This window comes from Candoia aspera, chromosome 4 (genome assembly GCF_035149785.1).
Source record: "Candoia aspera isolate rCanAsp1 chromosome 4, rCanAsp1.hap2, whole genome shotgun sequence".
Taxonomy (NCBI): Eukaryota; Metazoa; Chordata; class Lepidosauria; order Squamata; family Boidae; genus Candoia; species Candoia aspera.
Genome location: NC_086156.1, coordinates 117,873,955 through 117,897,425, shown reverse-complemented (window position 1 = coordinate 117,897,425; position 23,471 = coordinate 117,873,955). Strand labels below are relative to the sequence as shown.

General features: G+C 56.6%; 3 protein-coding genes across 3 annotated transcripts; all 3 read right to left on the bottom strand.

Moving 5' to 3' along the window:
* Positions 1–500: 500 nt before the first annotated feature.
* On the bottom strand, positions 501–1,912 carry GABARAP (GABA type A receptor-associated protein). Its single transcript, XM_063301697.1, has 4 exons — positions 1,750–1,912; positions 1,558–1,636; positions 1,276–1,394; positions 501–1,087 (listed from the first exon to the last, which is right to left on the bottom strand). The coding sequence occupies exons 1-4, from the start codon at positions 1,837–1,839 to the stop codon at positions 1,019–1,021; spliced, it is 357 nt and encodes a 118-aa protein (XP_063157767.1). The 5' UTR covers positions 1,840–1,912; the 3' UTR covers positions 501–1,018.
* A 1,342-nt stretch (positions 1,913–3,254) lies between these two features.
* Positions 3,255–14,488, bottom strand: CTDNEP1 (CTD nuclear envelope phosphatase 1). Its single transcript, XM_063301695.1, has 8 exons — positions 14,157–14,488; positions 7,626–7,692; positions 7,386–7,504; positions 6,887–6,958; positions 5,519–5,635; positions 5,253–5,364; positions 4,229–4,313; positions 3,255–4,017 (listed from the first exon to the last, which is right to left on the bottom strand). Exons 1-8 carry the CDS (start codon positions 14,256–14,258, stop codon positions 3,957–3,959), a joined length of 735 nt encoding a protein of 244 aa, XP_063157765.1. The 5' UTR covers positions 14,259–14,488; the 3' UTR covers positions 3,255–3,956.
* A 1,195-nt stretch (positions 14,489–15,683) lies between these two features.
* On the bottom strand, positions 15,684–22,349 carry ELP5 (elongator acetyltransferase complex subunit 5). The gene is made up of 8 exons (XM_063301694.1): positions 22,205–22,349; positions 21,766–21,826; positions 21,299–21,379; positions 19,907–20,133; positions 19,254–19,447; positions 18,113–18,223; positions 17,494–17,594; positions 15,684–16,222 (listed from the first exon to the last, which is right to left on the bottom strand). The coding sequence occupies exons 1-8, from the start codon at positions 22,254–22,256 to the stop codon at positions 16,114–16,116; spliced, it is 936 nt and encodes a 311-aa protein (XP_063157764.1). The 5' UTR covers positions 22,257–22,349; the 3' UTR covers positions 15,684–16,113.
* Positions 22,350–23,471: the final 1,122 nt, after the last annotated feature.

Here is a 23,471-nt window from a genome sequence, read left to right as displayed (position 1 = left end):
CACCGAGAGCCCCCACCCCAAGGACGCTTCCTTCCTATGCTGAGTGGATTTTCTCATCCTCCCTAAATCTGCTGTAAGAACCTTGTCGGAGGAGAGCAACACTTATCCAGGGTAGCTAAAGACCAGGAGCAGCCTGGTAGCACCAACTAGCACTTTTTATTAAAAGCTGCCGCTCACGAAAGCTTTTTAATAAAACGTGTTAGTTGGAAAATGTGCTGCCAGGCACCTCCTGATTTCTGTAAGGATCTCGCGGGTGGCTATTCCTCAGCCAGCAGGGTCTGCCCCATCGGGGAAATCTGGGAGTTGAAGGCACGTTGCCAAGGATGAGGAACACCGGGCTAGGGACCAGCGACTCTTCCCAACCACAGCCCCGATGCCTGTCCGTTACTTAACTCTACTGGCCCAGATTCAGGCCCCAGATTTTTACAATTTCCCAAATGTATATTAAAAACATTCAGTACCTCCACAATAAAAAATCTCCAGAGCCTTGTGTTTCTCCTTATATACTTTTTTTTTTAATTAGCATTCTCCCCCCACTCTGGTTACAGAAACTGCCAGGCAGCGCACATCCCTAATGAGAGCAAACTCAGGGCGCGCGGCAAAGGAAATCGCAAGACGGAAACGGGGCAGGATTTTTGTCGCCTTTCTTTCTTTTTCTGAGGGAATTTGAGATCTCCTATCTTTCCAACAGAAGAGAGGAAGAAAAAGAGAGAAGAGAAAAAGACAGAGGGAAAGGGGGGGAAATGCAAGGAAGAGGTATTTAAGTTGAGCCACAACCACCTCAAAGAAAACCCAGAGCAAAGCAAAGGGGGGCGCCGAGGAGGATCAGGACTGTAAGCGGAAGAGATGTCAAGGCTAAGCCAGGAATATGCCAGAAAGAAAAAAGGAAAGAAAAAAAAACCCTCCGTTTTCCCGGGGCAAAAAAAACTTTTTAACATAAAATCAACAACGGGTAACAACACAAAGTGCAGGTCCCTTCAGGGGCACGCGCCCCTCGGCGGCAGCCGCTGGGCGGGCCTCACGCGCTGCCGTAGACGCTCTCGTCGCTGTAGGCGATGTAGAGGAAGAAGTCCTCCTCGTGGTGCTCCTGGGGGGCGGGGGAGACGCGGTCAGGGCGCGGCGCGCGGCCAGGCAAGGGGCTCTCGGGCCGCCCTGGCCAAGCGGCCGCTCGCGCCGGTTCCCACTCTGCGCCCCGCGGGAAGCCGGCGCCGCCCCCAGCCGCCCGGGCAGAGGGAGGGGCGCCCCTCGCCCCCCGGCCCCGCGGGCGGGACGCACCTGGTAGAGCTGCCCCATCGTGGCGCTGGTGGGCGGGATGACGTTGTTGACGAAGAAGAAGAGCGCGTCCTCGGCCCGCAGGTGGATCCTCTTCCGGATCAGGAAGTAAAACTGCCCCACTGGGCGGGCGGGGGGGGGAGGCGCCGTCAGCCGGGCGGCGAGGGCGCGCGCCCCCCGCCCTGCGCCGCCGGGCCTCGCGGGCCCCCCGCCCGCCCGCCCGCCCGCCCCGCCCCGCCGCCCCCCGCGCCCCCCCGCCCCGGGGCGCGCCCGCGAGCCAGCCACCTGTGAGGTCCGAGGGGACCAGGTACTTCTTCTTGTCCAGGTCCCCGATGCGCGCCTTGGGCGCCTTCTCCACGATCACCTGCGGGGAGGCGGGCGTCAGGCGGCGGCGGCGGCCGGGCCCCCGGGAGGGCCGAGCGGCGCCCCGCAGGCGGCCGGCGAAATCCCGCTCCCGGCCCCCCCCCCGCGGCTCACCGGGACGCGGTCGGGGTACTTCTTGCGGATCTTCTCCCCCTCGGAGCGGCGCTTCTCGAAGGGGTGCTCCTCCTTGTACACGAACTTCATGGCGGCGGTGGAGGCGACGCGGCGGACCGGGGACGGGCCGCTGCACCCAACCAGCGCGCGTGCGCAGACGGCCGCGGCGTAGCGCGGCGGCCGCGCAGGGATCCGCGCGGGGGCGGGGGTGAACGAGTCCCGGCGCCCCTCGGCCCCGCCCACGGGCGGGGAGGCGGGCTCGCGGGCTCGCTCGGCTCCAACCGACGCGGCGGGCGCCGGTGGCGTGTCCGGCCGGCGCGAGAGCTCGGGCGCACCGGCCCCGTCACCGGACGCCGCCGCCGCGAACGCGCGCGGGGAGGGACAGGCCGCTTTCGTCGGCGGCGCCAAGGCCCCGCCCCCCGTGACGTTACGGGCGGCCCTGAATCCTCTGCGTCGCTTGCGTGGCCGCGTGATACCAAAACAAAATAGTGCGCCCCTGCAATACCCGGGGCGCAAGTGGGGAGGGGCGGAAACGAGGCGGCCCCCCCTCACGAAGAAGTCCCCCTCCTACTCGAGGCGGCCGCGAGTTGGGTCGCGGAAGGATCGGGCCGAAGGGGCGGGGCGGTGCAGCGACCCGTCATGTGACTGACGTCACCGGAGAGGAATTGTCACGTGCCCCCCTCTGGCCTGACGGGCGGGCGCGGGTCACGTGGGGACCCGCTCCCGCCTTAGGGCAGGGCAGACTCCAAGGCCCGTCACCCGCGCCCTTCCAGCTGGCTGGGCTGTGCGCTGTAGTCCCGGCAGGGGCGAGCAACGGGCCCTCCAGGCTGCCCAGCACTGTTGAGCAAGCAGTTACCTCTCAGCGGTGCGTGGAAGGGGGCCCCTGGGGCCCCAGGCCTCGGAAGGCTTTCTTCCTTATGGCGGCCTCTGCCTGGAGTGGCCCAACCCCATGGCCCAAAGCAGCTGCAGCACCCCGTGCTGACACACGAGCCGCCCAGGCCGTGTTGTGAAAACCCATCTAGGGCAGTGTTTCTCACCCTCGGCGGCTTGAAGATGGGTGGACCTCAACTCCCAGAATTCCCCAGCAATTCTGGGAGTTGAGGTCCACCCATCTTCAAGCCGCCGAGGGTGTGCCGAAGTGTGTGTGCCGAGGGTGTGCCAAAGCTTTGCTGGCTGGGGAATTCTGGGAGTTGAGGTCCACCCATCTTCAAGCCGCCGAGGGTGAGCAACGCTGGTCGAGCGCGACACCCAAACATGGGAGCCAGGTCAGGGCTGAGCCACAGGCTCCGGGGCGCAAGGGCTCCGGCTCACCCTGTCTTCGACTTGGGCTGGAAGACCGGCTCCCGGCACTGGCCGGGCCAATCCCTGCATTTCTGCTCCCGCCACACCTCGCTGACCTCAGGGAAGGAATAAAGGCCAGATTGGGGGAGAAAGGCGCTGCGCCAGCCAGCCATTTGCACATGTGGCCAACTCCCTTCCAGTCAGGCAATAAGAAGCGCCAAGAGTCGGTTTTGGTGTTTTGGTTTTTTTCCACCTCAGTTCAAGGCTATAATATCTCATCATCCGACCCCTCCCCATCCCAGAAGTCAAAGAAATAAAATAAAAATGGAGACATCCTGGAACAAGGGGCCTCCGTGCGAATTCAAGCGGAAGGGCCAACCTGCTTCCACCGTGGGGGGGGGGGCAAGACCCTTGTAGAAGGAAGTCAGACTTGCCAGTCGTCTGAAAGGTCCTTCTTAGATGAAGCAGCCCTCACCCCCTTCATCCAAGGACGGGGGGAGAAAGGAAACGAAAACCGAGGAAAATAAAAGCTGGGAAGGGAGGGCGCTCCTTCCAATGAGAAATACAGCCTCCTCTCAAAAGGTCTGTCGTGTCGGTCTCTGTGGCTGGCTCGCTTCACCCCCTTTCTTGTGCATCTTGCCCCCCACAGCTGCCGGCATCGTGCCAGCAGGACAGCCCTCACCCCACCTCTGCCCGGCTGAGTCACTGCCAGTCTCCAGGGTGCCGGTCGCAGGGGAGAGGGCAGCTGATGGCCGCAGGGAGAGGCCGAAGCGGAGTTCCCACGGGCATCGTCACCGACCGGCTGGCTCGCCGGCCGCGTTGGAAGGCGTCCGTCAGACCCCGAGCAGCCAAGGTGCGCAGGGGGGCCGCAGTGGCGGGTTAAGGCAGAGGCTGTGGCCAAACCCTGAAGAAAGGAGGAGCCGCTGTCACCAAAGGCGATGTTGATGCAGGTTCCTGCTGAGCACCGACCGGACGTCTGCTGTGAACCTGGGGTGGGAGGGGGAGAGAGAGCAAGTGAGGGCCACTTCCTCCGTCCGCCCCGCCGATCTTCCACTTCCACCTTGCTCCCCATGGCTGCAATCATGCGTGCTCAGCTGGAAAAACCAGCTTGGAAGCCTGAGTTGGTCCTCCCCTTCCTTGCAAAGCCCCCCTCCTCCAGGAGGAAGACCCAACCCCCGCCCCGTCGCTGGGGATTTACCTCAAGGCATCGAGCATGGGGAGGAGGTTGAGGAGTGCCGTGTCGCTGGGGTCACTGAACCATGACTTGATGGGGATCGCGTTATCTGCCGGACAGAAAGCCAAGCACCTCGTTCACGCCCCCAAGCAGGGCGCTGGAAGCAGGTGGCCCAAGGCTGGGCCAGACCGGCAGGTCCTCCAGACCAGCGTTCTGGGTCCCCAGGGGCCATCCCGAATGTGGGAAAGAGGGCGGCAGCCCTTCCCTACGGCAGCCCCAGCAGCAACGTTTAAGTTCGCCTCCCTGTGACCAAGGACAGCATCCAGATTGGGAGCTCATGGGCACCTTCACCCGCTGCAAACTCCCCCCCCGAAAGCTGCCCCTCCTCGCATCAAATCCCACCTCTAAAGCACATGAACAGAAGCCCTCAGTCTCCCCACCGTTTTTTCTAGCAGGTGAGCCCAAGTCCAGTGCTGCGCAAAAGGCAGACTATCTTGCCTGCAGCCACATCTTCCCCACCCCTCAGTCATGTCTCCCATTACCCCTCTTGGCGCCAAGCTCAAACCCCCCCAGGCTCTACCCTGTCACCAGTTCGTTTGCCCTTCTGGGGAATCTTTCCCATCTCCCCACCACCCCCTTCACTGGACCTCTTCACAAAGTCTAAAGCGGTTTAAATCCAGGACGACTTCCTCTTGCTAAACCTGCGCTGGGGGCCTGAGGAGGCCGTGTTGCTTTCCGTTTCATTCAGCTTCCCATTTTCCCAACCTTGCACGTTCACGCTGCGCCATTTCAACAAATGCAAAAGGCCTGTGTCAAGCTCAAGATGTTTCTCCTTGCATGCGCATTTGTCTTCTTCCAACAGGAAATGACTGACAGATTGTTTTCCCTAACACGCTAGAGCAGTGTTTCCGGACCTTGGCAACTTTCAGAGGTGTGGACTGCAGCTCCCAGAATTCCCCAGCCAGCTGAAAGTTGCCAAGGTCCGGGAGCACTGCACAATAGTGTGAGTCCCCCTAATACACACGAGCGAACCCAAAAAACACCTTACCTGGATGGCTCCTGTAGGCTCCTGGGGAATTGTCCAAGATGACAATGCTGGACAGATCATTATGGACCACTGAAAGGTCTTTGATGTAACTGCCCAGCTCCAAAGTGCAGTGCTGAAAAGAGAGAGCCCGCGCAAGGGAAACGTCAGTGCCCACCAAGGGAACTCTCTGCGCACCGAAAGGGGAAGCGGGCCTAGGAGAAAGGGCTGCTGGACCGAGGTACAGCCAGCTCCCCAGCCGCGGCGAGGGTGTCTGTGGGGACACTCGCCTGCCTGTAGTATCTCCGCCTGAGGATGCTCCTGTTATTATCTAGCTTGTCGGCCACAGCAGAGCCGTAGATTTCCATGCTGGCTGTGAAGACCACGAGCTCGTACCACTGGCTCACCTGGCAGAAGGGAGGAGGAAGAGGAGTGACGGGAGAAAGCTTCTTACTCAGATTCATGTCCCACAGAGGTGACCCCCAACCTTGCCCAAGGCAGCATACTGGCCTCCCACGCCGGCGTTCTCCCGAAGGGCTGGGCCGCCACCCTCAGAACAGAGGCTGGGAGTTCAAGGCGTTGCTCCGACAGGTCTGGAGGGTACCGGGGTGGGGCAACTGAGCATTCCCCCTCCCAATTCCATAATTAAATAATGCCCCCCCCCCCCGCTCCAAGGGATGCAAATAACCCCAGAAAAGCGTCTGGCCAACTGCCAGGAAAAATTGGCAATGCCTGCACTTCCAGGAGCCCGCCCGCCCGCCTGCCCACCACCTCCTGCCTCACAACATCTCCCAGTTTGAAGAGAATGCTCCAGCCAGCCTGGAGAGGGCCGTTTGACCTCCCGCCTCCTGCGGAAAGCCTCCCCAGACCAGGTATTTTGTCAACGATGCCGGACCGTCACCCTCATTGTCCCCACCCGACAGGACCACTCAATTCCTATCTAATGGGAAGTGAAAATTTAGAAAAGGGCCATTATTCAGCTGTTAGTTTCCCACTTCTGTATATCTGGGAAAACCCTCCCTGGACAGAAACCATTTCCGTGACAGGCCCAGCACACAGCACAGTCTGTGAGGCAACCCACAGAGGTCCAGAAGCTGGGAAGCTGAGGGTTGGCCGCTAGTCTGCTGGACTTGCACACCCTCTTGGAAAGGGAGGAGATGGGCAGGGACAAATTTGATAAACAAACAAGCAAACAAGCAAAGAAACTTGAAGATGCGTGGACTTCAGCTCCCAGAATTCCCCAGCCAGCCTGCTCTCCTCCTACAATGCCATGAATGCATGAAGACCGGGCATTGATCTTCCCGTGCATGGCTCCCTCCTGACTGGTTTGGCTGCAGGACCCCAAGAGGCTGGCTACCCCATGACCAGGGCCCACAGAATAAATCTGGAGACTTCGCCTGACACCCATTCTGCCGCTTTCCCCAGCAACCAAATCCAAATCTGTCCCAGGATGGCTGGGAGCCCTGTGTTGTTTTCCAGGAACAGAAGAGATACCGCAGCTAGCACGGCCCCGTCTTCTGGCCTCTCTAGCCTTTGGCCTCCGTAGCAAAAGGCCACCTCAATCACTGGGGCTAGTTTGAAATGACCCTTTCGGTCAGCTGACAATCCCAGGGCATTGCTGTCTGAAACAGAAACACACCCACACACGGCATCCTTACCACTTCTAGAAAGAAGTCCACGTGCGGCCTCTTATGTACAAAAAAGCGGACGGGGTGCTTATCTATGACGACCTGGGAAAAGGAACGGCCATTAGGCGGAGGCAACAAAGAGCACGGACAGCCGGCACTGGCAAAACCATGACCTCTTGTGACCAACAGCCCATTTCCCAGAACCAGACTACTGAGGATCCCAGCTAAAGAGGGGTACTCGGAACTGGAAGCATCTTTTTATGCCAAGGCAGGTCCCTGGGCCCTCCCAGACGATGCGTGGCTTCGGTGCCCTCCATCCCAAACCGCTGCGCAGAGCTGGTAGAGCAGCTGGACCCTGTCCCCATCCAAGACACCTTTGGCTGGTTCTGGAAACGGGCAGGAAAACAGGCCTCCAAGCCGAGAGCGCCCTGGGAGACCGCCACGCTCCGGCCCTGCAGCAGCTACAAGAGGACTCCCTTGCTTGACCCCCAGGACCTCAGTCTGCACCTCTTCAGAGGGCTTGGCTCACCTTCAGGATGAAGTCAGGGGGAGTCCCCGGCCTCACTGTGGGCCTCAGGACCCCATCGTGATGGGAGTGAATCAGTGTCTCGTCCAGGTCGAGGACAAGAATCTTCCTCTTCACGTGATCTGCCGGAGAGAGGAAACGGAGGCAAGCGACATCAGGCACAGCCCAACGCAAGCCCAATGCCCTGAGCCCCTTCCAGCCTGCCCACCCCAACGTACATCAGGGGCATGAAATAATACTTACTAAGCCGTTCCCGGGAAACCCTGGAGAGGGGAAGAATATCGTAGCGCACGGTTTGATACTGGATCACCTGCCGGCGGAACACACAACAACAAAAGGGTTGGGATGGTGAAAACGGGCTCAAGTCAGAGTTTCCGGTGGGCCGAGGGCACACCCGGGCACAGGGCGGCCAGCTCCGCAGGAGCGGCTTGCCACAGCAGAAAGTAGACAGGAATTCGGTGGCACCGTAAACCCTGACCAGAGTATTATGGTCAACATTTTGTGAGGCTGAGCCCACAGATTACTAAATCTTGGTTCCTGAGCGGTCACAAATTCTTCTTTGCTTGCTTGCTGACACGGAAAAGAGGAAATTCGTTCAAAGGTTTCCCAAGGACGGTGCCCATGAACCCAGCCCGCAGCTCAAAAACAAACACTTCCCTTGAGCTTCCAATTCGCATCGTGAGGAGATGGAAAAACAGGCTTCCCTGATCTGGTACCCTCTGTGTGTGCTGCTGCCGCTGCTGCTGCTGCTGCTGCAGTCCCCAGAATTCCCAGCCCATTTGCAGTGCCAACCATCTGGAGAGTGCCAGGCTGGGGAAGGAAAAGAATCTGCCAACAAATCCTGCCGGCACCGACAGATTTCAAGCAGACAACTGGCTGCAGATACCAGGGGCTGTACGCAAACACACCTGATGGCTCCTGGCTGCGAAAGGTCAGACTTGTTTCTCAGAGTTCTGCCAGAACCCAGGATTCAGATTACGGCCATTCACGCCCCACAACTTTGGATCGGGGGCGCAGGGCTCCAGGCTCTGCCCTTCTTCAGCCCAGCTCCCAGGAGGCCCCCCAGAGGACAGCACCACCCACTGACCCTCCGAGCTCACCAAGGATCCTCCTCGGCCCAAGGCAGTTTGAAGCACTTTTTTGTAAACAAAGCATTTGCTTCTTGAATTAAATCACTGTCGTTCTTCTCACACACACCCCACTTTCAGGGAAAAAGCTACTGCCGAATCCTGGTGCTTGCTGGATTGTACTGTATTTTAATATTTTTTTTAAAGGAAGGAGGGGACGGGAAGGACAGACCATGTTCTTTGTTGCACAAAACGAGGTAGGAGGGTGAATGAGATGCACTGGCTGAAGGGAAGGTGAGACTAAGGCTGCATTTCCCACCTAACCCGAGGATCCTGCATATGGAGGATGGAGACGCTGACTTTGGAAAAAGGCACCTCCCCACCTCATTTCCAGCTCAATCTGCTTCTTGTCAAAGGAATTTTGAGGTGTAAAACGCAGCTCTGGAAGACACTTGTGACAGTCAACCACCAGGAAGCTGATTTCATCCGGTGGTCTTATACAGTATGTGGAGCCCAGCACTGCCACCCTCCTGCTCTGCAGAAGCTGGGTAGGATCACCAGATGAGGGCTTCACCCAAGCCCCTCTGCGGGCAGAGCAAGGGCCCCTCTGGCAAAGGGAAACCGCTGCTCCCTAACTCTCCTTGCCCCTAAGGGCAGCTGCTCGCCTACCTGACAGGCCCAGAGAGAGGGCTCAACCACCAGGCCCACCTGCTCAGCTACAAGGCCACCCCAAGGGATCCACCTCTTACAGGAAGAAACAGCAGCTTTCTGGACTGCTCCAGGGACCAAGGAAGTGTCCTATTGCCACCCGCAATGGACCCCAGTAAAGGCCTCCCAGGCTGCAAGAACGTTTGTCCCAGAAGACCGGATGGTCCTGTCGATAAATTCCCTTGGCCTCCTGGGAAGCATCTGTTTTGGAAAGGCCACTTGGACCTGAACTGAGGGAGGGAAAAGGAGGAGGGGGACAGAGAAGGGTCACTGCTCCATCACACAGCACATCTCGGAAGGAGCCACAGAGAAGGATTTCACACCAGCCAGGTAGGCTGTTAATCACAGGTGCAACGTGGGCCCAAGGCCAGTGGGGCACCTGAACAACCAGAAGCTCTTCCGAGTCTATTTTTGCCTTTCACCTGCTGCTTGCCGACAAAAGGCTCAGCTCCTCCTTCTCAAGGGCACCAGGATGGGCACCCACCCAAACATCTCCCCTCTGCTCTCACCCATGTGTGCGTGCGCAACAGCCCCTCTGCCCACTCCAGGGCCCTCCAGGGGCCTCCAGCAACACTCGGGCCTCTGGCTGCCCCCCCCCCAATCCAATCCGCCAAGCTCTTCCAAAATTAGCCTCCTGTGGTTGGGAAGCCAGCCAAGGTCTCGAGGTCCCAGCCAGAGCAGGAGGGGAAGGGCGCCAAAGGCAATTCCCGGAAAGGGAAAGGGCAGATCAGGGGCCTGGACAGCAAGACCTGCTCTCAGCCAGCTGCGCCAGCTGTGGGGGGCTCCCTGCCCATGAAAAAAAGGGGGAGGGTACAAGCTGTTGCAGCAAGCGGCGGTACCATGTTCTGCCCCTCTTCTCACCAAAAGAGGAAGGGAGGCAGACCAGAGAGTTGGGAGTGGGAGGAGGAGGAGGAGACTCCTGCTGTCAAAGCAACTGCGGATAGGATCCTCACCCAAGGAGGGGGGAGATGGCCTTTCTTGCTCCCTGCAAGCAGAACATAGGAAACTGGGGGGTCGGATCTCGACCAATGGCACCCCTCCAAAGTGTGGAGGGACAGAGGATACAACAACGCAGCACCCTAAGTGCAGCAGACCCATCCCGTCAGGAGGACGGGGTGCCCAGGAGATAAGGCAGAGGGGGACCCACCTGCCCCCTCCGCCTCCCCAGCGCAGACTTGCCACAAAGGAAGAAGCTGCTGCTTGTTGGGGGTCCTGGAGACTTATTTTTAGAACCCAGGGAAAGGAGGACTTTTGAAGCCCAGATTATCATCTACAGCAGGGTTCCTCGACCTGGGCCACTCTACGCCGTGCGGACTTCAACTTCAAGTTGAAGTCCGCACGGCTTAGAGTGGCCCAGGTCGAGGAACCCTGATCTACAGCAAAGACATTGCAAGGAGTGTTAGGAAAGCAGGGTAGCAAAACAGCCTGAAACGGTCTCCCAGCCCAACTGCGGGTACCCCCTCTTCCCCTCAGTTCTGTAAGCCCTGGGGATCCAACCCCCTCATCCACTGCTCCCTAGAAGCAGCAATTGCCGGAGAAGATCTGGAGAACCTCCCACTCCACATGGCTGCTGGCTTTCCTTCTCGGCTCCAGAACCAACCCCAAAGACTGAAGCGACCACCTTTGGAGGAAGACCCCGATGCAGCAGGCGCAAGGGAAGAACTCAATGCCCATGTACTCCTGCTGGCAACGCCCCATGGGGCGTAGTCAAGGGTGGCAGGCCTGGGTGGAGAGGCTTGGCTGTGGGTACTGCCGGCCTTCTTTCACAAGGGCACATAAATAGCTCCTGCCACCCTCGGGCTGGGAGGAGGAGGAACTCCAAAAGAAAAAGAAAGCACTGATGGGAGTCCAACTGGTTCCAGAGCACCCATTATGGCGTTCTGCGTTCTCAGAGCAAAGGCAAGGCAGCCTGACTCCGGAAGAGCTGTGGTGCCACGCACCCCGAGCGAGATCACTCCACCACGGGTGGCCCCAGTCCCTTCACCCTCTCACGTGTGAAGTGCTCCAACACTCCCCACTGAAACCAGGAGGGAGACCGAAAGCTCTGGCGAGGCCGCTCATCCGGGTTATCATCCCAGCTGATCCCAACACAAACTTCCCACGTGGGGCTGAACGTGGCCAAATATACCACCTTTGGATGTGGACGTGGCCAGATAGGTCATCTTGCTAAAGGCTTTCCCCGTGGCAGGGCCAACTTCTTGGGACACGGGTGTTCCATTCACACAAGCCCCGCTCAAATCCGGATGTCTCTTAAGCAAGGCGCAGAATGCGGCAAGAGGCCACGTCATGAGCACGGCCCTTGACTGTCCATCCTGTCTAGGCAGAGAATGCCTGACCGTGCGCGGCCACCAGCGGGACTCTAACGGCGGCCAGTACCCCTTCCCAAAGAAAGGAGAGGTAAGTGGTGCACAACGGTTCATCACAATACTTGCCGTCTAAACAAGAGCGGGCCCTGAAAGAAGGCAAACGGAAGGCCTTTCCTGATACAGCGCACGTAGTGGCAGGCGTGTCTGCTTGCATTCTTAACATTAAAAAAAAAAGCAGATTGAAATGCCATCCTGCATCCTGCTTTTGATGGTTGGAAGGGAGAGCTAGGGTCTACCTTGGTTCATTTCTGCTGGCCTATTCCCCAAAAAATCTTTGAGCAGGAGGTGAGTACATTTTGTAGCAGAGATTCCATGCTAGGTCTTAATGACAATCTCATTAGCACCTGGGCGCAGCAGCCATTCTCGCCTAGAACAGGCATTTGCGTAGGGAAAAGAGCAAGCAAGCTTCTGGTATAACACTGAGGTCCTCGGCACCTCAACCTATGCCCCCTTTTTCATCTCTGGGGTAACCAGGCACCCTGTCTTTCACTTGCAAATCCCTTAGGGGGAACAGCTGGGTCCCTTTCTTCTGCCCTCCCATCACTTCTAAAGTTACGTTAAAATCCAGAAGCACAAAACCTGAAAGATACGGGAAAGCCTGTTTGCTCAGCCACACGAAGGAGCCGTGTTCAGCTCAGCCACGCAAGACTGAACCTTTTGCGCCGAGACTGCATAACCTGCCTCTGCCCCTCAGCGGGGGGCCAGCAAAACAAAGGGACTGGTACTGAGTCCCTACTAGTGTTGGCTTCCTTCTTCTCTACGAATCTGAACTCACATATGGGGGGAAATGGAAAAATGCATCTCCAGAGCTCGGGACGACAGAAGCCAGAAAGGATAGAAGAATCATTCAACCGGACTGCTGTGTAAGTCCTCCAAGAATAACAAACTTGTGCTTGAAGGAATACCATGTATTAGAGCAGCATTCAGAAACAAGCAGGCATGGTTTGATGGCATGCAGTTCACAATAAATACCAAGCTTAACCAACTTGTTTTGTCTTAACACAGCTCCATGTTCTTCCCTCTCACGCAGGCACTGAAAAGCAGTGTTTTCTTCTTTCACAAGGGCAGATAAATAGCTCTCCCAGTGTTCTCCTGAATGGCATAAAACTTTCTGGAAATGCCTTCCAGAAAGGAAAAATTTCAGCCATGAGCTAAAGGTCGCTCTTCCTTTGCCACTCACTATGGTGTAGATTTCAAAAGGAAAGTTCCCATTTACTTGCCAGTTGCAGTCACAGATATAAAACTTGAGCACAGTTTCAATTCTTAGAGCAGCAGTGTTTCTCAGCCTTGGTCCCTTGAAGATGTGTGGGCTTCAACTCCCAGAATTCCCCAGCCAGCCAGGCGTAGAATTGTGGGGAAATCCTCAGGATTGAGGGAGATATTGAATTCACAGGAGTAAATAGGTCAGGATTCCTATTAGACTTGTCCGGAGTGGGGAGGGGGTTCGGCAACGGAGGACTGGCTGAGGAATTCTGGGAGTTGAAGTCCATACATCTTCAAGGGGCCAAGGTTGAGAAACACTGCCTTAGAAGATGAATAGAGAAACGTTACAGCCACAAACTTTGCATGCTACAGAGACACTTGAATTTTGAGTGCAAACTGAAACTGCAATGACTTCTCCACCTGGAGCTGAATTTTAACAGCACCCAGGATTATTTGCCATTCCCTCCATTGTGCCGCAGCCATACTGGAAGAAGGAAAGGAAGCTCATACCTCAACCTTAAAGCTAAGACTGCACAGCATCCACAGAAATCAAAACAATCCATTTATGGCTACAGCCATTTTTGGACAGCGCTTCACAAAGCAGATTCAGCCTGGCCTCAACTTTCTGCCTCGGAATTCCTTCAAGGATCACAGCCAATGACTTAGTCAGCTCAGCCTATCAATTACCTGCCCTGAGCTTCGCTCCCACAGCGACTCACAGCACCTATTATTTACGGGACGCATCAGGAGTGCAGAGTTCTGCCCCAGTTCAGGGTTAGCTCATCTCACTGCGGCCGTTCAGGGCTGGCCTCTCTTCCCTCCTCCCTTGAACTTACCCCACAGCCTGCCTGTCCTGACAGCGCCAGGGAAGAGCCCTCCGCTGCGGAATCCGGACCCGCGTCTTTACAAGCTCGTCTGATATAAGAAGGGCGAAGGGGGGCATCCCAAGACAGGAGGGGTGGCGTCTCTTCCCCTCAGGGAGTATTGCGGGGGGGCGGTTGGGGTGGACGAAGGAGCGGTGTAAAAGCCCCCGGCCAGGAGGAAGCCTCGCGAGGAAGGGAAGGCCGGGCCCTTCCGAGAAGACCACCGCGCGCTCTCCCCCTGCACCAGCACCAGCACCAGCAGCAGCTCGGGAGGCTCTCGGCCCCGCCACAGCCTGAACCGGGCGCCCAGCATCCCCTCCCTGCAAAGGCCCGCGCGCTTCCCCGCCGCCCCTGCCCGAGCCCGCCGCCCCGCCGGCGACCCCTCTGCCGCCAGGCCGCGGGGCGGCCGCTCGCCGCGGGACGCAGCCCGGCGGGCAGCGACGGGGACGGCCAAGGCCCCCCGCCGGACTCCAGCCCGGGCGGCCGCCGCAGCCCGCGGGGGCGGGGCGCGCTCTGCACGTCCTCAGGGGCGCCCCGGCCGGCCGCCCCAGCCCCGGCGGTACTCACGGTGCGGGCCTGCCGGCGCAGCAGGTACAGCAGGAAGCTCCAGAGCTTGGCGGCGAAGGCGAGGAAGGCCCGGAGGCCGAGCAGGCACTGCGAGCGCATCATCCCGCCGGCGGGGCCCGCCGCGCCCCCGGCCCGGCCCAGCTCCGCCAGCTTCCAGCGGGGACCGACCGACGGACGGACGGACGAGGGGGGAGGAGGGCGGGGCGGGAGGGCCGCCCTCCGGCTCAGCCCGTGCCCGCGGGCCCCGCCATCCCAGCTCCCGCGACGGCCGCCGTCGGTCGCTACCGCCTCCGGGGGAAGCGCTCCCCCTCCCCCGCCGACTCTCGCCTCTTCTCCAGGGTACTTCCGGAGCAACCGACGGAGCGCCAGCGTCTGCTTCCGGAGCACGGGGGCGCGTCCAATTAGGAGCCGAGGGGGACGTAGGGAGGGGGAGGATGCCGCGCATGCGCCTCGCGGCGGCGGCGGCAGCGGCGCTCGAAGGGCCGGTCGTGGAATTTGAAAGCCAAGCGAGGGGTGGAAGCGAGCGCGCGCTTCGTGCGCGGCAGACACGCATGCGCCACAGGAACTGGCCGTCCCACAAAAAGGAACCCGAAAGCGCATGCGCAAAGAGCTTGCGCGCGCTCTGCCTTCCCCGTCTGCAATAAAAAGTTACAGGAAAAGACGATTTCGGGCAGTAGCAAACTTTGCTTCCTGCTTCCCCCCTGCGCCCCACGGCGGGAGTACAAGAGAAAAGCAGCTATGGAAGGCGGACTGGGTTTTATACTGCTCCACTTGCACTATTATTAGCAGCAGACAACACTGCAGGGTTGTTGTAAACTGGTATCTCCCTACTACTAAGCAGGGAGGGTGTTTTTTTCATTCGTGGAGTCATGCAGCCTCCCCAACGTTGTCTAAAAGTCCTTGTTCCCCTTTGATTTCAGGTCTTGAGATCTGGATTGAGTGAGTGCATTAACACCTTCAAGCTTTGCCCTTTTCCTCCCTTTACTTATTTTTGTCCATTTTCCTTTTTAATTCTACTTATTTATGTTTTGTCATTTTAAAAAATTCTAGAGTTGCTGTAAACTGAGCACACAGACTCTATGATGTTTACATTCCCCAAAGACTCAGATGCAGCTGATGAGCGATTTTATAAACATATAGTATATTACAGGTAGTCCTCAACTTATGACCATCCGTTTAGTGACTGTTCAAAGTTACAGTGACGCTGAAAAAAGTGACTTACGACTGGTCCTTGCACTTAAAACCGTCATACTCCCCCTGCAGTCATGTGATCAAAATTCAGGTTCTTGGCCTTACTGGATTTTTTTTAAGTTGGCTTTTACAATTTACAGCAGCTTTTTCAACCCTGGCATACTGGGAGTTGAAGTCCACACGTCTTAAAGTTGCCAAGGTTGAAAAAAATTGCTCTAAGGTGTTTACATTCCCCCCAAAACTCAAATGCGGCCGTTTATTTCCGCAAGTCACCCTCCCTAGCAATTTTATAAATATACACTACTACATTACAAAATATTAAAATGTACGAAAATGTTAGAGCAGGCTGATGGTTTATTGTCTTTGCGTTAAGAGCCACACAAAGCCAGTCATACCAACATTCAAACAGTTTATTTGCTCCGGCTGCAAATCTCTCCTTCCTCAAAAGGACAGGTAATACCAAATCGCTCTTCCCCAGCACCCGGCACCTTCAGCAAAGGCTTATTATCCGGCCAGGCTCCTACCTGCCTGCCCAGGAGGCTGAAGATCACTTCTTGTGTCGTGTTATTTCCCAGATCTGGACAGTTTTTCCTCTCCAGATAGCACCGTGTTCCGATTTGCGGTGCCAGACCATTCCCGGCAGCTGATCGGTTCTGTCCCCGTAATTACCAAGCTGCAAAGGAATGCAGCCCCCACAAGGGCAACTTAGATGGTTCCAGTTCCAGATCATTTGCAGACGGAAAACAGCCAGTTCCACCTTTCTCTCTCACACATCCAAGTCATCATCAGGATCTTCCTCATCAAAGTCATCTGCAGCGTCTGGCTCATAATAAATCTTGGCTTCCTCCGTGGACGTCTGCAGCAGAGAGGATTTCCTGTGTGTTGAGCAGAAAACAGGTAAGAGCAAGGAAGGGTAGTGGCAGGAGTAACCAGGAAGCCTTCAAGGCCACCTCGTGAGGGTGTGAGGTACCTGGGAATGGAAGGCCACCTGTGTGCCATCTGGAGCATCTTCAAGAAAAAGCAGAAGATTGAACGTAATGATAACTGGGTGCCTGGAAAGATGTGGGCAGAGTGGAGCAGAACAGACACAAGTGAGAAGAGATCGGGGTGAGAAAAAGGGATGGGCTGGGTCCACATCTCCCACTCAGGCAGCAAGCAGCCACTTTTGCAGCCGGGCACCCATCACGTTATCAGCCTGACTGCTGCCGGATGTTTTATGCATCTATCTTTCACCTTTGGGGCACACGAAGAGGAGGAAAGCTGTGCTGTCAAAACCAATAGTTTCCCCCCAAAAAACCCGGGAGTACTCAGGAGGGCTCTGAAACAGGGCCTTGAGGTCCACAAGTTAGACATACCCACATTACTTCATTGTGAGCCATATCACAGATAATCTCAATATGCAAATCAATCCGGGGGGGGGGGGCTAAAGAAACAAGATTTAAAGTCCAGTGTGCTTTCTCCAACCACTGTCCACTGCCCATACTGGCTGAGAACAATGGGAACTGTAGTCTAACACAGTATTGTTCAAACTTGGCGACTTTAAGATGTGTGGACTTCAGCCAGCTGGCTGGGGAATTCTGGGAGCTGAAATCCACACATCTTAAAGTTGCCAAGTTTGAACAACTGTGGTCTAACACGTGGAGAATGCAAAATTGGACAAGGGTGCTTTCAAAGTGACCATGCTATGACTCATGAAAAGTGAGGATGCTCGACAAGGAAAAAAAATGCAGTGAAACCTGGATTTAATGGGTCAATTGGGGGATACGCTGCCTGTCACCCCTAAACGTCTCTTAAATCTCACTTTACATCATTTGCGGCCATTCACGTCATTACGTCTTCACCCACGTGGCACAAATCTAACTGCCTCATCTGGAATGCTTTGGAGGCAAAAGACTCCTCTGCTCCTTCGGAAGGAACATCCTGACTGAAATTTGGCCCGTTGCTCCCAAATGCTGCTAATTGTTCGTTAAACTGAGTTTTCACTCTGTTATGAAGTCTGGGAGTCGAAGTCCACGTGTCTTAAAGTCGCCCCAGTTGAGAAACACTGCTCTAAGGTGTTCAGACTTCTGCGATTGCAGAGCGGCGTCTATTGTTGCAAAATATCCAGACTCTGTGAGAGAAAAATATAGGAGCTCAAATGACTTACTTTTCCTCGCTGAAGTGGTAAGGGAGAGGCACTGATTCCCTGGCCTGGCGTTCGGCCGCTGAGAGGCGCAGGTTGAAGGTCAAATGGGCAGTCGGGTCAGCCTGGAAATATCCCAAGATAAAAGGCATTCACTGCGAGCGATGGAGCAGCATAATTGGAATAAGTCATGGAGCAAAAAAAAGAAGGAAAACATCTCCCATCACCAACCCCAGTGGTTTGAGGCCTTGGGGGGGCCAAAGATAGCTAGGAACCTGGAGGCTAAATCCTGTGAAGAACATTTTTAAAAGAGCTGGGTAGGCTTAGCCCAGTGTTTTGCAACTTTGAACACTTTAAGATGTGTGGGCTTCAGCTCCCAGAATTCCCCAGCCAGCCTTGCTAACCCTAACCCTTGCTGGCTGGGGAATTCTGGGAGTTGAAGCCCACACATCTTAAAGTCGAGAAACACTGATCTATTGCATTATTTCTAAAATATCTGGTGGAGCTTCAGCACCCCCCCCCCCGATTTCCTTGTTTCTGACAGACAACGCAACCGAATCCCGCAACGGAACCCCTGCTCCAATTAATCTGTCACAAGCCCAAAGCTGGGAGGTCCCTCGCTGAACGACAGCAGGGCACGTACCGCGGCTGGTCCCCGGCCATCCTCCGCGTTGTCCTCTCCGGAAATGCCACTCGGTGGCTGCTCACCAAGGAATTTGACAATAAACCCTGGGAGGATGGTGAAGAGTTCTCCCTGGGGAGGGGACAGCAGAAAGGGTGGGGTGGGGTGGGGGTCAGACAAAAGCTGCTTCAGCCTCCCTTTGCCAGCACAGCTCTTCCACTCACCACTCCTCATGTTTATAAACACTTGGGAGATGTGAAGCCACGACTCTGTTTTGTGCCCCTGGACCCCCTTTAGTTGCTGGTTTGGTTCGCACAACACTCCATTCTAGCCAAAACTTGCCCCACTTGCTTCCGTCTTTCTGACTTAGCCACGGCTGGGTGTGCTTTTGTTACAGCCAGGCAGCTGCACTGGGGAGGGAGCAAATGGAATCCTCATCTTCATGGGTACAACAGGGATTTTGCATACCGACAGCCTCTGTTAAGCGACTGTTTGCCTTTCCAAATGCCCAGGTTACCTTTAAATGGAATCTAAAAAAACAGAGTAAAGGTAGTCCTTGCTGAACGACCATTCGTTTATGGTCCGGACTTACAGCGGTGCTAAAACCTGACTTGTGACCGGTCCTCATGCTTAAGACCATTGCAGCATCCCCACGGATACACGATCATGATTCGGGAGCTTGGCAACTGGTTCGCATTTACAACTGTCACACCATCCCACGGTCATGTGATCACCATTTTCAACCTTCCCAGCCATCTTCTGGCAAGCAAAATCAATGGGGAACCGTGTGATTCACTTAACGACCATGTGGATTGCTTAATGGGTGCACTGATTTGCTTAATGACCACCAGAAAAACCTCGCAAAATTGGGTCAGATTCGCTTAATGACAACATCGATTACCAACTGAAATTCCGGTCCCAATTGTGGTCGTTAACCGAGGACTCCCTGTGGAGTTGGCGTTGAACAATCTCAGGGAGCAGCCAGAAAAAAAAGGGGGGGCAGTGAGAAATTCCATTTCTCTTACCTACATCCTTGCTTATCTATATCCTCAAATCCAAATTTTCCTGGATTCCTGCCTACCGAACCAACCTTTCGTGGCCTGCACTCTTCCCCATCTGTCAAAGAATGTGCACCGCGTACCTAAAGTCTGAGCATGCTCACCTTCTGGAAAAACTTGCTCCCCTTCTTTCTATGGAGGAGAGCAGCTGCATGGGGAGTCTCATCCCCGCCTTGCCCAGTCCCCGGGGCTGGCTGCAGCGTCACCACAAGACGGGCCATGGCCCTCAGGACGTCCCGCTGGGCAGGCGGGTGCAAATCCCCATGGAGCAGCGCCACCAACCGGACAATTTTCAGCCCTGCAGAGAAAAGGAGCATTGGAAGAAATCCTGAGGGACACCGGCTGACCATTCCTTACATTCCAAATAGATCCTTATCAGACTCTGGGGGTGGGGATTGAATCCTGCTGCATCTTAAGCCCTAAAAATGAGCTTTCTCACGGAACAAATGCAAAGAAACTTGATTTACTGATTACAGTACGTGCCATCAAGCTGGCGTTGATCTCAGCAAATTGAGGTGAGATTGAAAACTGTGCTTGAACCCCAGACAGAGCCAGAAAGTTTGCCTCTGCCCCACCTCAGCAGCAAAAGAATTAGGGTCTTCTGCCCCCCAAATTATTATTCGGGTTTCCTTCCATTACACAAAGAGGCCAAGGGTTTCCCCTTGCTTTAGAAGTGAGAACACGGACTTGAAGGAAACTGCCGGCGAGGTGGCCAGCAGCCTCCCTTCCCCACCCAAGCGCCTCCCCGTGCGCTCACCAGCGGCATTGGCTCTCCTGGGCAGCTGCGCCAGAACCTGGCAGACGGAGGGAAAGGGCAGGCGGAGGAGCAGCCAGCTGAGGGAGTCCAGCACGACCGTGGCGGGTCCCTGGGAGGCCGCGGCCAGGCGGGCCGCCAATTCAGAAGCAGAGAATTCTCCCAAGGTCAGGCCACTGCCCCTCCCGGACCAGCCGAGGGGATCCCGGAAAGCATCGTGAAACACTATCCTGGAAGAGAGCGGGTTACCTTTACTGGCCGTTTTGGCACAGCTCATTAATTTTACAGATGCGTCTCTCGCTAACACTCCTTCGGTCCTCTCCCAGTTTTGGGGGGGGGTCAACCAGATGCCATGAAAAAAAGCAAGCAAATGGGGCGCTGGTGCAATATCCACACACACCCATGTCTGCATTCTGCCTAACTGGAGTTGGTTGGGTTCAAATAACACGCCAGACTGGTTTGGAGCTCAGAATGATGTACGGGCCCAGTCGATGTGGTTGGCTGATGGCTGGATGCCTGCATAAGCCCAGAACATTGGATTACACGTACCACTCACTGAACAACCATTCATTTAGTGACGGTTCAGACTTAAGAGAGCGCTGGAAAAAACCGACTTACGACCGGTCCTCACACGTACAACCGTCACAGCATCCCTGCGGTCATGTGATCACCATTTTCAACCTTCCCAGCTGGCTTCTGGCAAGCAAAATCAATGGGGAACCGCATGATTCACTTAACGATCACGTGGATTGCTTAATGGGTGCAGTGATTTGCTTAATGACTGCTGCAAAAAAGGATGTAAAATCGGGTCAGATTCACTTAATGACCGCTTCACTAAGCAACTGAAATTCCAGTCCCAATTGTGGTCATTAAGTGAGGACTACCTGTAATTCAATTATCCACAGGTAAGCATGAAGTGTGACTGTGGTCTCCGTTCCTAAAGAAACTGTTGACTTCCCAAAATCAATCTGACCCAAAGTCAGTTGCATGCATATTCTCTATTTGAAAGTGGAAAGCATTTCAACACACATCCTAAATTTAGCCTCTTTCATCGCAAGAGGACACAAAGTGTGAGGACTTACAACCACTGCAAGTCAGTTTTTCCAGCACCGTCATAAGTCTGAACCATCACTAAACAAACGGTTTTTAAGTGAGGACGATCTGTATACACCCTGCTGGATGCGTACCACACATTGGACTACAAATTAACCAGCCCACACAAATCCAGAAAGCTAAGTGGAGTAAACCACAACTCACGTCCACAAGAGCCAACTTCCTCCTTCCAGAACTGCCTGAGCCAAAGTCTACAGCATTTGTCTAAAGTTTGGACTCACTCACAGTTGTCCTCCCTCCTACTTTCAAACCACACACACACACACACAGTTTGGGACTCACCGGGAGGTCACTTCAGCACCCAGCCCAGCCTTGAATTCCAGCTCCGGGAGGTCAAAGCTGAGAACGTGGATGGACTCTGCCCTGGTGAAGGGAAGCGGCACCTGGTCACGCTGCCAAGGGCAGGAGCTGCTCACGCTCCTCAACGGAACCACGGTCCAGGGCAAGGAGGCAGGATGGCGGATTCGGTTCCGGAGGCAGAACGGGGGCCGTCTCCGGCCAGGGCGTGGGGCAGCCATAGCCCTCCTCCCACCAGACAGGTGTGGGGTTGGGGGCTGCGAGGGGGCGGGGGGCGGGGGCGCATCTGCAGAATACACACTACAGCACTCATCACCCCCCCACAGCACAGTAAGGCTGAAGGTGGCCGACCTGGGGGCCTTTCCCCCTAGATCCGGCGCTCCCACGGCTGTGGGCAGCCAATCTTTGGGCTGGGCCCGAACGCTCAGGGTCCCCAGGAGTCTCCCACTCACCGTTGTGCGGCCGCCACTACGAAGCTCTTGAGCAGAGTGCGGCCCTCGCAGGCGACCGAATCTGTCGGAGGAAAAGCCCCGGAGGGAAACGGGCGGGTCAGCCAAAGGCTTGCCCAACCGCCGGCAAGCAGCTGCTCCCTCCTTGCCACTCTCGGCCTTCCTCAGCTTGCTGTCCCCTGGGGGACCTTGCACAGGATGGGAGACCACCAGGAGATCCCACCGCTCCAGGCTAGGCGCCAGCCGCAAACCACGCGCGTATTTTTTGCCAGGAAGACCCTTCTCCCCGCCGCCCCCACCGCGCCCCTGCTCCTCCCCTTGCCCCCCCGCCCCCCCGTAAAGGCCGTGCCGCCCCGCGGGAGCTGGGGGTCAGCCGGGCAAGGCCGGGCGGGGGAGCCTCAGCCTCAGGAGGGGCCGCTTTCCTCCTTCCCCAGCCCCTCACCCTGGATCAGGACCAGCCCCTCGGCGGCCCCGGTCACCACCTCCTCCAGCATCTCTTCGCGGCCCTTCCGCCTGCCCGCCGCATCCCCGGACTTCGCTCCGCCAGGCGCCCGCCGCGCGACCCGATGACGTCACCGTACGGCGGCCTGAATACAGCACAAAGGACCGTACGGACGCCTTTCTACCGCTGGGCGCCGCCATCACCGCCAAGGCCATAGGTAGCTAATGGACTGCCGGATAGCAGGGCTGGAAAGCGAGTCCCGAGAGGAGCCCTTTGAAGGTTTCCTGCCTTGTTCCCTTGTAACGGGCAGCCGTTTCGGCACCTATAAAGCCTGCCTCCCGAGAAGACCCGAGCGTGGGCTGGGTGGCTGCTCCTCCTCCCGTTGATGGGAGTTGTAGTCCTTACGGGTGGAATGCCTCTGATTGCGGGCGGGGGTGGCAAAGCACGGCAACCCCGTGGAGGAGGCGTTTGTCTTCCCGTAAGGTTGGCCTGTCCGTCCCTGGCTCGGGCAGGCCCAACTGTCAGACCTTCTTTCACTCCCGCGAGGCAGCCACGGCCCGCTGCTTGGGCATTTTGCCTTCCCCAAAGCCGCTCACGGCAGCCAGCCTCCCTGCCGACAGTTAAAACATGATGCCCGCGGTGAAAAAAACGACCAGCTCGTTCAAACCCCCGGCTAAAGGGACTCCTTTCCCAAAAGCAGGAAGAGGGGTCACGGAGCACGGCTCCCAGGGAGAAAATGCCCCAGCGTGGGACCAGACACAGCTCTGGGGGGCAAGCCTGGCATAGAGCAAGGGCAGCGATGCCCAGCTGAACCCCAGTGGGGGATGCCAGAAGGACTGATTAGAGGCACCAAGGCACTTCACAAGGAGGGGGGGAGAGAAGAGAGGTTTTAATGCCTGCCCTGCTAAAAAAAATGCGTTGTGCTAGCTAGATACGGGCTAGAGCAGAAACGTCTTGGCATCAGCCCCTCTGGGGCAGAGCTGGAGGAGATGGCAGCATTTTAAGGCGCCGTCCGTGCTTTGCACCTTCCGCCAATTTCTGGGCTTCCCTGTAGAGCAGCGTTTCTCAACCTCAGCGGCCTGAAAAGGGGTGGACTTCAACTCCCAGAACCCCCCGGCTGGGGGATTCTGGGACTTGAAGTCCACCCCTCTTCAGGCCGCTGAGGTTGAGAAACGCTGCTGCGCTTTACAGAACCAGAGGTTATCCTGGAGCCGTGTCCCTTAGCCAATCATGATTAAAAGCCAGTTAGAGAACTGTCGGGAGCAGC